At 34.5% G+C, this 12,507-nt stretch overlaps 2 protein-coding genes and 1 non-coding gene across 14 annotated transcripts; 1 reads left to right on the top strand and 2 right to left on the bottom strand.

The window, feature by feature from the left end:
* Window positions 1–527: 527 nt before the first annotated feature.
* Window positions 528–5,034, top strand: LOC122015069 (receptor-like protein 7). Of its 12 annotated transcripts, none has more exons than XM_042571736.1 (13): window positions 542–1,116; window positions 1,339–1,525; window positions 1,618–1,704; window positions 1,836–1,946; window positions 2,020–2,091; window positions 2,188–2,262; window positions 2,361–2,431; window positions 2,517–2,757; window positions 2,838–2,909; window positions 2,978–3,049; window positions 4,160–4,265; window positions 4,355–4,533; window positions 4,628–5,034. In XM_042571736.1, the coding sequence occupies exons 8-13, from the start codon at window positions 2,660–2,662 to the stop codon at window positions 4,725–4,727; spliced, it is 627 nt and encodes a 208-aa protein (XP_042427670.1). In that variant the 5' UTR covers window positions 542–1,116; window positions 1,339–1,525; window positions 1,618–1,704; window positions 1,836–1,946; window positions 2,020–2,091; window positions 2,188–2,262; window positions 2,361–2,431; window positions 2,517–2,659; the 3' UTR covers window positions 4,728–5,034. The 12 variants fall into 12 exon arrangements, 7 of the variants coding, with proteins under 7 accessions (XP_042427670.1, XP_042427672.1, XP_042427667.1 ...); XM_042571738.1 differs by having other exon boundaries at window positions 2,338–2,431; XR_006120822.1 differs by lacking the exons at window positions 2,978–3,049; window positions 4,628–5,034 and having other exon boundaries at window positions 528–1,116; window positions 2,517–2,563; window positions 2,683–2,757; window positions 4,072–4,265; window positions 4,355–4,398.
* On the bottom strand, window positions 4,188–4,265 carry LOC122018341. The gene has a single exon (XR_006121752.1). It is a non-coding gene; the product is annotated as a small nucleolar RNA snoR35 (small nucleolar RNA).
* A 3,492-nt stretch (window positions 5,035–8,526) lies between the features above and the next one.
* Window positions 8,527–11,681, bottom strand: LOC122016697 (beta-glucosidase 26-like). The gene is made up of 11 exons (XM_042574080.1): window positions 11,444–11,681; window positions 11,255–11,313; window positions 10,765–10,840; window positions 10,604–10,675; window positions 10,437–10,524; window positions 10,100–10,343; window positions 9,890–10,005; window positions 9,550–9,767; window positions 9,429–9,460; window positions 9,061–9,163; window positions 8,527–8,989 (listed from the first exon to the last, which is right to left on the bottom strand). The coding sequence occupies exons 1-11, from the start codon at window positions 11,658–11,660 to the stop codon at window positions 8,712–8,714; spliced, it is 1,503 nt and encodes a 500-aa protein (XP_042430014.1). The 5' UTR covers window positions 11,661–11,681; the 3' UTR covers window positions 8,527–8,711.
* Window positions 11,682–12,507: the final 826 nt, after the last annotated feature.

Here is a 12,507-nt window from a genome sequence, read left to right as displayed (position 1 = left end):
AAAACCTTTTGGATATATATCCTAGAGCATTATACACTCCATGTGGCTATCATTATTTGAATTTAACACTTTGTGATAGTGCAAATTCCTATGGAAAAGCGAAAGATTTTTTGGAGTAGTACAACGGATTTATACAATGTTTTCTCATTCTACAAAGAGGTGGAAGATTTTGATAGATCATGTGACGATAAAAGGTTAACTCTCGTGTCATTGCAAATCACTCGATGGGAAAGTCCACTACAAGAAAAACCCTCATAGACATCGGTGGAACAACAATGATTTTAAGCAAAAACCGATGTCTTTGAGTATTTTACACCGGTTTTTCTAAAAACCGGTGTCTATAAGCGCAGATTTTAGCTCATAGACATTGGTTTTTTAAGCCGATGTCTATGAGCGCCTTTTTTTTTGTTAATAAACACCGATTTTAACAGCGGTTTTTAAAACCCGGTGTCTATGATAAAATAAAATAATTTAATTTTCCCACCAATACTTAGCCAAAATTTGTAACACTTCACTCTTCCCTCTAAACCTAAACCTCTATCGCGTTGTCCACCGTATACCATCGCAACGCCTCCACCACTTTTCTCCTCGCCTCATCTCCCTCTTCCCCTTCCTAGATCTATGAAAGATGGCATCTTTTTCGTGGACGGAGGAGGATGTGCTACGGTGCTGTGGTAGCAAGAGTTTCGCCAAGGAGCTCGCCTCCGCCTCGTTGTTTTCCGACCTCCACCACACAATCCAGTCCGCCCGTGGGATTTGGTTCAACAAGGTCGCACCTTTGAACCTCTTCTTCTACCTCTTTCTCTTTTTCAGTGTTTCTTTTTTATTCTTCCTTCCGACCTCACCACCTTTCTTCTTCCCTAATTCTATCTTTATATTTGCTTTTGTTTTCTTTAATCCGAATCTCTTATTTCTGCCCCGTTGTTGTTTTGGTGCTCGATCATCGCTTTGCACTGTTTGCTTTTGGGACGATGATGAGTTCCTCCTCTGGGCCTGGCGTTAGCTGCCTTTACTCCTTCAAGATACTCCTGATCGGCGACACTGGCGTCGGCAAGAGCAGCCTCCTCGTCTCCTTCATCTCTAACAACCTCGTGGCCGACCTCTCTCCCACCATCGGTTTGCACTCCATCCTTTCCCTTTCCTCTCTGCATAATTACTCTTTTTTTCAGCAATTATGCAGCACCTCTGTTCTTTTTTCAGCAATTATGCAGCACCTCTGATTTGTTAGAATTTTTCTGCATTTCGCGCTTGGTTCTGACTTCTGAGTGGATTCTCTTGTTCTTGTTGTCCTTTTTGTTTGTATCTCTCATTTGGTTCCTTTTGTGTTACTTGTGATAGTTGCTTCTTTAGGTGGACAAGAGTGTTTGGTGTACTAGAGTAGTGACTCGAGGCCTAATAATGTCTTGGTCAATCATATGGTGTCTTCAGTATTCACAATTGGACAAGTTTTTTGTCTCCATGCTTCCTCAAGCCCCTAAAATTTTTCTTCATCTCATGCTCAAGAAGTACTGTCGACTCTAGAGAGGTTTGAGATCTTAATGGGCTTATGTTTTATGATTGCTTGCAGAGTCTAAAAAGGAAAGAAGTAAACAAAAACTTGGTCTCTCTTTGTTGCAGTCATGGCTTGTACAAAATTCTTGCTTCTGCTGTTCATGTGGCTGCTTGATCAGCAACTTGGCTCCTGTAGCACGGATCCACAGGATGGTACTGTTCTTTTTTCTTTTCCCGATTCTACGAAACGAATTAGCACAGTTTAAGGAGAAGAAAAGAGTTGCTGCATGAATCTGCTGATGAACTAACTATCAACCCTAAAATATGGCAGTCTATGCTCTCAGATCTCTTTCTGGTGATTGGAAAAATGGACCTTCGAGTTGGAGGCACTCAGATGATCCATGTGGTAATTGGGATGGAGTTAATTGTAGCAACTCAATAAGGGTCACAAAGCTGTGAGTTTATCTCAAACTGTGCTGAAATTTTAATAAACTGGTAGAATTTCAATTCATCTATTTTCTCTTTCAGGAAGCTATTCAACATGGGCATTAAGGGTACACTAAGTAATGCTACAGGAGATCTTACTGAATTGCAGCTCATGTAAGTTTAGTATACTAAATCCAATCCTTCAAATACTTGCCATAAGTTTTAGTTTCTGAACCTCAAGTTTGTGGATTGTGCCACCAATTTATTCAGAGACTTTTCCAATAACAAATATCTCAACGGCCAACTTCCACCTAGTATTAGAAATTTGAAGAAGCTCCAGACTCTGTGAGTCCATCAGCAACTTCTCCATCTCATCATTCATTTCTTGAATTATAGTGCTCAACTACAAACATAACCTAGATGCTCTCTGAACTGCTTCTCAGGATACTGTTGGTTGCAAGTTCAATGGTATTATTCCTATTGAACTAGGCAATCTATCCCATCTCCAGACCTTGTAAGGATGTAATTTCCACTGTCTTACTATTTTTGCTAGCTGAGGAACAAGAGTCTGATGATTCCCACCTCAACCTGTATCACAGATCATTAAATGCAAACCATTTTACTGGTAGAATACCTGCATCCCTGGGTAGGCTCGCCGACCTCGTATGGCTAGACCTGGCAAACAATCACTTCAGTTTTCCATGCATGATCAAATAAAAACTTACGTGGTGAAGAATTAACAATGATGAAATATGTTCTTATCAGACACTTGAACAAGAATCATCTCTCAGGTCCAATTCCACTGAGCCTTTTCAGCTCTAGCATGAATGTTAAACATATGTAAGATATATCAGCTCTATTGCCACCTGAAGCTTCCTTGTAATAGGCTCTCTGCATACTAACTTCTTGTTTGCATTCAGACTGATTGACAGCAATAACCTTTCTGGGGTTATTCCAGAATCAATTGGACTTCTTCAGAAACTTGAAGTTTTGTGAGTGCTTGCTATTAATTTCCTTTTCATCAAACTGTTTGTTTATATCTTTCTTGCGCTTTTCTTAGACGGCTAGACCGCAATAATTTGATTGGACCAGTTCCTCAAAGTATCAGCAATCTGACAAGACTCAAAGTGTTGTAAGTGATTTATGGAATCAATGAGATCAAATAACTTCTGAGCTTGAGAAACTGATCCTTACTTGCCTTTGTCCTAGAAACTTTGCAAACAACGAGCTAACAGGAATGATACCAAATATGACTGGAATGCATGCCCTCTACAATCTATGAGAATAAGCCATTTCAGGACTAGCTTGATTTTCCATTTGGTGAAATGGGAGATTATGTATACCTGATTTCATTTACAGGAACTTGAGCAACAACTCATTTGATCCTTCAGAGTAGTAGATTCCTACTCTGTGTTGTTTTCTATGAAGAAGAGTGTACTGTAATCATGTGTGAACTGTGGATATTGTAGATTTCAGAGTCAAAGTCATCAGCCTGCATTAAATTTAGCGTCCAAATATTAGATGCTAAGTTGTTAAGATTAAACCTCAGGGGGCCCTCCTCACCTTTTCTTGCACATGACCTTTCATAAGACTTTAACTCCTAGTGTGTTTAGCATTTGCATTCCAGATTCATTACATTTCATGTGCAGCAAGCTTAGATTCTTTACCACAAATAAATTCTTAGATTTAGTGTTTTTAGAATGTTTAGGTTATGTGAATTGTTAGAGCGTTATTTCCATTGTAAACTTGAAATTTTTTAGAATGTTTAAGAAAGTTATCTATGCTGTCAAACAAATTTTTAGAGCATGGTTTAAGAAATCACAAGGTTACTAAATTGATAATCAAATCTTTATTGAGTACAACTTGACAAACTAAGCACCATCAATGTCTATGCTCCATTATGTTCTAGCTTGATGGAGAGAAGTAGAATAAATAGTTATAAACTTCAATATTCATCCCAAATTGTCTATCTGTTATTTTATGTATGGGATTTGTATCTGATGTAATTTTACTCTTGGTATTAATAATATAATCCCTTATTCTTAGCTGAGTTTCAATTGTTAGAGATGAGTAGCTTTTGTTGTTTGGTGCAGATGTTCAATACAGTTTATGTAAATACTAACTTAGCGCAATTGTTTCTTTCTTGTTGGTTAGCATACCAAGTTTGTTAGCACCTAGCCCATGCCCTGTGCTTTTACTAGTCTTGCTTTTGCTGATCAAATTACTGGGTCTCTTGGTATAGTCAACTCTTAATGGTTCAACATCTAATCTTGCGGACTCCTCAGGCCGACCCTATACCACATTGTTTTCTGGCCAGTCTGCGGCAGTGCCTGGGTTCCATCCTTCTGGTTAGACATTCCTACATAAACTTTAATAACATATTCATGTGAAATTTTGCTTGTATATGGAATTTTGATTATGATTTGTAAAAAAATAGGTGGTCTTCAAGGATTGCATAATATTCATGGAAACTTCAACCTGCCAACTGTGCCTGGTTCGCTTGCATCTAGAGAGGCCGCAATGGGTGTTGTACCATCAGGTGGTGTTCAGCAACCAGGAGGAAGCATTCCTAGTGGACGGTTCTCATCAAACAATCTTTTGGTTGCATTATCTCAGGTCTGGCATGAGTTTATTTCCACATTACTTCACTGCATCATATGGTCCTTTGAATGTGTTTTATAGTATTGATTATGGATTTTTTTTCATGCAGATGCCTCATGGCTCTGGTGTCACAAATAGAGGGGGTATTAATGTTGTTGGAAATCATGCTTTTAGTAGTAGTAATATTAATGGAGTCACTGGGTCAATAACTGGTATTTCCTCAAGTTCAGCTTCTGGGAATCGGGAGTTTCTCCAGTATTGAGTAATGTAGGGCCAAGACTTACAAGCTCTGTAGGCAACATTGTTGGCAGTGGTAACATGGGAAGAAGCATCAGTTCTGGAGGATTATCTGTGCCCGGTTTAGCTTCACGGATAAACTTAGCTACTATGCACAGAGCAAGAAGGATAATGTTGGCACCAGTAAGAAACATATTTGTGTACTATCTATTACCTTTTGATGTTGTAAGAAGAATAGTTATGTGTAATTTGTGGCTACCGACTTGATGTGCACAATATCTATTATCTTTTTATGTTGTAAGAAGAATATTTATGTGTTGGTTATATGGATATTGACTTGGTGTATTTAGATACATCGGTGCATTTTTATTTGTGATTTTGTTAGTGAATTAATAATATTAACTTAATTTTATGATTTGCTTGGTGATAATATTGGTTTTTCACTATTTCGAAAATCGGATTTGTGTCGTTAAACAATATTGATATTACATCGGTTTTCCACCGTTGCAAAACCGGTGTCATTAACTAATATTACATCGGTCGTATACCGCTGCCAAAACTGGTGTTATTAACATATAATATTACATCGGTTTTACACCCGATGTCGTTAAGTGATACTACACCGGTTTTAACCCGATGTCTAAAATGACAGACCTTTTACATCGCCTTCATAGACATCGGTCGAAAATGTAATAGACATCGGTGGAAAACCGATGTCTATGAGGTTGTTGTAGTGGTCGTACTGAAAGTATGAAAGCAATGGTACTTCAAGCTTAACAAATCAAAGAAGCTTTACTTCAAGTTGTAGAAGAAAAAGACACCGACTCTAAAATAAGAAGTGAAGCGAAGTCTTTAGCAACATTTGAACTTGGAAATTTTAAATTTTTAGTGAGTATGATTATTTGGTATGACATATTGGGTAAAGTTAACATTGTTAGTAAAGGCTTACAATCTAAAAACATGCTTATTGGCATTGCTATGACCAAAGTTAAGGGGCTAATTGCTTCTTTTGAAGAGTATAGAGAATCTGGATTTGGATAAGCTATTAATATAGTAAAAGAACTTGCTTCAACAATGGAGATTGATTTTGTTTTCCTGAAAAAAGACAAATATATAGAAAAAAAATATTTTGATGAGGTTACATGTGAGTCTTCCAAAATACCTCAAGAATCTGTTGAGAAAGCTTTTAAAGTTCATTATTTCTTGTACATAGTAGATCAAACAATTGGCTCATTGAAGAAAAGATTTGAGCAATATGAGGAATATGAAGATCTTTTTGGATTTCTTTTCACGGCTGAAAAGTTGAGTTCATTGATTGATGAGGACTTGAAATCTCATTGCAAGAATCTTGAAAGGAAATTACAAAGAAAAAAGAGTACATGACAAGATGTTTCATATTTGGATGGAGATGACTTATATCAAGAACTGAAAATCATACAACATATAACCAAAGAAAACAACAACAGCAAATGAAATACTAATTTTTTTTGCAAATAAATTGTTTCCCGAATTCATTCATTGTATACAGGATATTATTAACTATTTCTTCCAGTGACTGTTGCATTTGCAAAAAAGAAGCTTTTTTAAATTGAAGTTGTTGAAATCTTGTTTGAGATCAACCATGACCCAAACAAGATTGAATGCATTGGCTCTGATTTTGATTTAGAGTGAGTTTTTAGAGAAACTCAATTATGAAAAATTGATTGATAACTTTCCAGATAAAAATACAAGAAGATCAGTTTTTAATAGTTAATTGTAATAGTTCTTTTTCCTTTTATAATATTGATTATTAGCCATGTGGAATATAATGTTTTCATTATTATGGATTTTAGTTTGTATTTTGTTATTGAATTATTTATATAGTATCGATTTTATTATTTTTTATCTGAATTTAAAGGACCTTTTTTTCACCAAGCCCTTCAAAGTTTAGGGTTGACCTTGGTTACAATTATTTGAATTACGATAATATTGAGGATGGGATCCTCTAGACCACCTTTCCTAGTTCACACTTGGACCAGGAAACGTGGATTGGTAGGAGGCAATGGCCCCCACATGTTAAACATGTGGGGGTCATTACCTCCCACCAATACAAATGTCAGACTAGGAATAGTCCAGTATTTGCGGATCAGAAGATCCTTCCCCGTAATATTGGGCCATAACGTTTATACATTTTCAAGTTTGAATTTTTTAACCTAAAAATTTACTATTGTAAATTTTGGAAAAATAATTCACTATATTTGAGAATTATTGATGTTACAATTGTTATTAGATTTGTATTGTGATTTTTATAATTATAAATAATCAAAAATTAAATAATTATGAAATTTAGAAAGAAAAAAATTGTTGGGATAAGAGTTAAAACAGTTCTTAACTAGATTGCTGAAGAGTTTTTGATAGATTTTATTGTCGTTTATATACTAAACTAGAATTGGTTAAAAAATTGATAACTATATAATAATTAATAAGTTTGTATAAAAAATATCATTTCAATAATATTTTACTTCCATACTTTTGAATGAGTTAACTATTAAATACTTTTATTCTATAATTTGAAATTTTAATATTCAATATTTTTTATTTATATTTTTAAATTAATTAATTTATTGTATTAATTCATCACCTCCCGGTAATTTTGAATCCCCTTGGGAACCATGGAGCTAAAGGAATATTATGAACTTATTAAGGGTGTAGGTGTCACTCTTCCTACTCCTCTCAGATTTTATACATTTTGTCTATTTGCCAGTGTCGTAACTTCTCGTTAATATATACTTCATAGCTATGTTCCGGAAAGTAAACAGTATATTTATTTAGATAAATAATTTAATGAGTGATTTTCATTATTTCTTTAGTCAGTGAAAAAAAATAACCACATAAAAATTAATCAGATGAATCCTTGACGAAACTAATCCAGCAAGAAAGTAACATTGAACCACAAACCTCCATAGATATGAGGTAGTAGCATATATTTGATGCATAGGACGTACACATCTAGGGATTTTCGCTTGAATTGATCTCATCGGAGAAAGCCACCGGGCCGAGCTTTGCCTTCTTCTTGATCTTTGTCTTGCCCTTGGAATGAGGGATGGAGTGATCAGACGTAGATAGCTTGGAGGTGGTATTGGAGAGGAATTGGAGTTCGCTAAGGGTGATGCGATTTCTCTTGGTAGGGGGTTGGTTGGGGGAAGGAGCCGCGGTGGCGAAGACACAAAAGCAGCTCTCTTGGCCACCGCCGGAGAATGGCACAAGGCGATGTTCTCATTCTCCGCTTCCTCATTCTCTTGATTTGGGAGAGTATTGAGATTAAAGGGTTGAGAAACTCAACTCCACTATTCTTGAACACCGATTTTTTTTCGTACTATTACTATTATAGATAGTAAAATAATAGAAAAAATAGATTCAATTATCAACTGTTCTTTATCGAAAATAGGATTGACTACGAATTCGAACTAGAGGATTGGAACTGTTGAAGAAGACGTCTTATTTAATAGAATCAGAACATATTTGAGAAGGAAAAAATAAATGGTTTTCCACTTATTTAAATGAACAATTTAAAAATGATTTCCTTTATAAAATTTTCATACCGTAATATTTTGATATGTAATTTAAAATATTTAAAATTTTGTATGCATTTTTTTAATTGTACTAAAATTTTGTATGAATTTTTTTAATTTGAACAATTCATTTTTGGTGTGCCTAGTAGTTTTAGCATGTTCACTTGAAAGGATATTAAATGGGGAAGATCACCCATAATAGATGATCACTTGCAATCGATGATCATCCAACAACTTGCCTTACTCGGTGCTCTTCAATGTTTACACGATAGGATAGTACAAAGATTGCAAAAGATCGAAAATTGAATTAATTTGCACACAAAGATTTCACTTAAATTGTGCTTTTATTAAACAAACCCTAACAAGAAAACTCCAATAAACTTAATCTAAATCGAACTTGATCACTTAATCTGACTTCCTTTGTAGAATTTTTTTGAACCAATAAGCTGAATTCTTGGGGAACCGTTTCTTGTTCTTGAAATCTACATATACTATACCAAATCTCGATGTGTAGCCCAACGCCCATTCAAAATTGTCGAGAAGAGACCATGCAAAATATCCTATCACCGTAGCGCCGTCATCCATAGCCCTCTTTAAGTTAGTTATGTAACTCTTGAAGTAGTTAACTCTCGTTGTATCTTGCAAAACTTCTGGAAGAGTGGCATTTCCTGGCTGATCCATTCCTGTGATGAACAACTTCGTTACGATGGATGAATATTTGGATATTTGGAAAACAAATCGAAATAAGATTTACCATTCTCGGCTAGAATGATGACGGGATTGTGGTAAGTTTCCTTCACATAGGTCACGGCTTTGTAGATTCCCCATGGAACTATGTAGAGCCAATACGAATTAGCCTAAAAAAAACATTTAGATTCAATGCTAATACAATCCATCATACTAGAATGTACAAACTTTATCACCAAAAGACAAATCTATATAACACAATCTATGAAATGCTACTCTTTTGTATAAAACGATGTTTAAACTTAAATATTCAATCACTATTAACGAAATTCAAGTTGAGTATCATAAAAAAAAAATGAAGAAATGGCATTGTTTTGTATAGCAGAAGATATGATAATAATAACATTTTGTGAAAAAAATACAAAATAAATTTACCAGGGGACCAATTGGCACACCATCTCGATCGTCTAAAAGATAATCAGAAAATGAATAATATTAGTATAACATAAAATATCATTGATCGAGTCATTATCAAAAAAGTTCGAGAAAATCTAACATTTGTATTCGACATGCCAGTCAGCTTGATAGCTAACAGGCTTCGGATCAACTACTCCGGCATCCTTCATATAGAAAGATGTATATTGATTGACCCCCACATAATCGTATGAACCTTTCACCATTTCCACTTGTTCTTCATTAAATTTAGGAAGTCTTTCTTTGACAATGACTTGCATTGATTCTGGATAGTATCCATAAGTTAGAGGGTGAAGGAACCTACAAAGAAAAACAATTAATTGAATGAATAAATCATCCTTTAATACAATTGAAATTTTATTTCTCAATCAAACATGAAAAATGTTTTTAAAAAAATCAAATGAACTGAAACAAGGTCTCACCATCCAATGTGGAAATCCCTAGCTCTTTGAGCTGCGGCTTTATCTTGCACTGAGTAAGTATAAGGTTCATACCATACAAAATCCAAAAGGATTCCAATCATGCCTTTTTGTTCTTTCTGAATCGAGTTTATACAAGAAACACATCTTGGATGAGGAATCATATTTCATTTTATTCACCAAATATAACTCAATGAACAAAGAACAACTTACTTGATATTTTTCACGATATCTTTTCACTGCAGTTGCATGAGATAGGATAAGATTATGTGCCGCAATATAAGGCTCAATGGTCGAGTTTCCCCCAGCTTTACAACCAGTACATCTCCCTGGGGCATGAAGACCATCATCATACCCAAGAGCCGCTATACACCTAGGCTCATTAAAGGTGAACCAATTCTTGACTCTATCACCAAATCTCTCAAAACAAAAATCGGCATAGTCCGCAAATGCATCCCTAAAACACATATCAAATAATATAACAAAATTATCAAATAGGTTCAACTACTAATGAATATAAAAAACGTGATTCATAACCTTTAAAACTTACACAATCTTCGGGCTTAACCAACCCAAGTACTCCTCATTAAGAGCCAAAGGAAGATCGTAGTGATAAAGATTTGCATATGGAGTAATGCCTATTTCAAACCAAAAATTTTTAAAACATATATATATGAGAAACATATTGCTCATTGCTAAATTGAAAATTTAACATACCTTGTTGTATCAAGTAATCAATTAACCTATTATAATAATCTACACCTTCCCAATTGACTTTACCCGTTCCATCTAGATGGAAAATTTTATATAAAAAATGTACTTAGATTGAAAGTTCAGACTAAATATAAGAAAATAAAAAACACAGGGATATTCATTACTTGGAAATATTCTACTCCAAGAAATTGAGAATCGATACGCATCGAAATTGAAATCTTTCATGATATCAACATCTTCCTGCATTGATCATTTGGTCATAAATTGAAGAGAGAGAGAAACAACAACTTCAAATGCTTATATCTTACATATTGAATTCTTTAGGATGTCAACAAATTACAAATGCATATATCTTATAAGCTTCAGCTCAATTATGACACATCAGACAATAAAAGTACAAGGGACACAAGTAAAAATAAAACATGCATGCTTTTTTATAATGTAGGCAGCCCTTGTGATCCTTTTGATGATCTTTCTCTAATACATAATTTTATGTAACTAAAAACTAAAGATCAAAGATACAACTGTTATTAAAGCAGAGTTATAGTTTGGTGCTGTTTTAAAATTCAACCTGTAGTAAATCAGTCACTGTTTTGCTCTCGTAATTACAATTGACAGAAAAAAAGGGGGGAAATGAACAAGAGAAAGGATAACCTTGTAATGATGATACTCGTCAACTGTAACATCAGCAGTAGCGTTGCCAGCGATTGTATCTGCATTCACCAGAAGAAGAAAAAAAAAAGCCCCTTTTAAGCATTACGCAACACCACAACATTAACCCACACAGATCTGAAGAGGATACGAAGCAAAATAAACAGAAACAGCATCACGATTAAAAATTACTTGGGATTCTAACGAATGCGTCCCAAATACTGGGTCCTCTGCCTCCTTTAAGCGCCATCCCTTCCACTTGGTAAGCAGATGCTGCTGTCCCAAACACGAATCCCTCCGGGAAGGACTCGCGGCTGAGACCGTGACCGGCCTGACTTGGCTCGAAAGAGAGTAAAAGGAAGAAGACGATGAAGGAAGAGAAGCAAAATGGGGATCTCTGGAAATCCATCCTAAGAGATAACGAAGAGACAATGTTGCAGAGAGAGAGGTGGAAGTGGGTTTATATAGTGGAGTTTGAGTAAGAGTAGAGATAAGATCATAATTAAATCATTAAAAAAAATTCATTAGTCAAAAAAGGTTATAGATAAAATTCATTAGTAAAGATAAGAATCATAAGATAAAAAATATCTAGTGAAAAAAATATTAGTGTTGTGAATTACGTGATATTTGATTTAATCAACGAGAAAAGCTATAAAAATTTATAGAAACAATATTTTTTTCAAAATGATTGATTTTAAAACTAATTTATTTATATTTATAGTATATCTTATTTATCTTATTATTAAGAATCTAGATCACATACTAATTAATTTTGAGGAAGCTAAAAATAAAATTATATTAATATATTTTGTTTTATCTTTTCACATTAAAAATAATTTTAAATTTTTTTTTTTTTCATACTAAAAATAATTTTAAGATTTATTAATAATTCAAAAATGGATTAATCCATTTTGATTTACTTGATTCAATCGGTTCAATTTTGAAGATGAGCCATGCAGTGAAACAGAGGACAGGTAAACTGGCAGCAAGAACAACTTAAATTTAGCACTGTCTCGCATGGCTTTCTACTCTCGAAGATCAGAAAAGACAAGTTTAATCGGTGGAGGGAGGACCCATTTGAGTTGTTTTTTTTCTTTTGATGCTAGCCTTGTCCACTATCCGTGCTATAGGTGAGATCCATCCTTTTCTCTAAAAAAAATAAAAAAAGATTAAAAAAAACATTTTATTTCAAATTGATATTGTGATTGTGGTTCAAAGGAATATTATGGACTCATTTGACGGCGTAGGTTTTTACT

This window comes from Zingiber officinale, chromosome 8B (genome assembly GCF_018446385.1).
Source record: "Zingiber officinale cultivar Zhangliang chromosome 8B, Zo_v1.1, whole genome shotgun sequence".
Lineage (NCBI taxonomy): Eukaryota > Viridiplantae > Streptophyta > Magnoliopsida > Zingiberales > Zingiberaceae > Zingiber > Zingiber officinale.
This window is presented reverse-complemented; position numbering and strand designations above follow the sequence as displayed.

Coding starts and splice junctions, on each gene's coding strand:
- LOC122016697 (XM_042574080.1), bottom strand. CDS start 11,660: ATGGATTTCCAGAGATCCCCATTTTGCTTCTCTTCCTTCATCGTCTTC. Junction 10,006..10,099: donor GATATCGTGAAAAATATCAA/GTAAGTTGTTCT, acceptor AACTCGATTCAG/AAAGAACAAAAAGGCATGAT. Junction 9,164..9,428: donor GTGTGCCAATTGGTCCCCTG/GTAAATTTATTT, acceptor TGTTTTTTTTAG/GCTAATTCGTATTGGCTCTA.
- LOC122015069 (XM_042571735.1), top strand. CDS start 1,620: ATGGCTTGTACAAAATTCTTGCTTCTGCTGTTCATGTGGCTGCTTGAT. Junction 1,947..2,019: donor TCAATAAGGGTCACAAAGCT/GTGAGTTTATCT, acceptor TTTCTCTTTCAG/GAAGCTATTCAACATGGGCA. Junction 4,534..4,627: donor TTTTGGTTGCATTATCTCAG/GTCTGGCATGAG, acceptor TTTTTCATGCAG/ATGCCTCATGGCTCTGGTGT.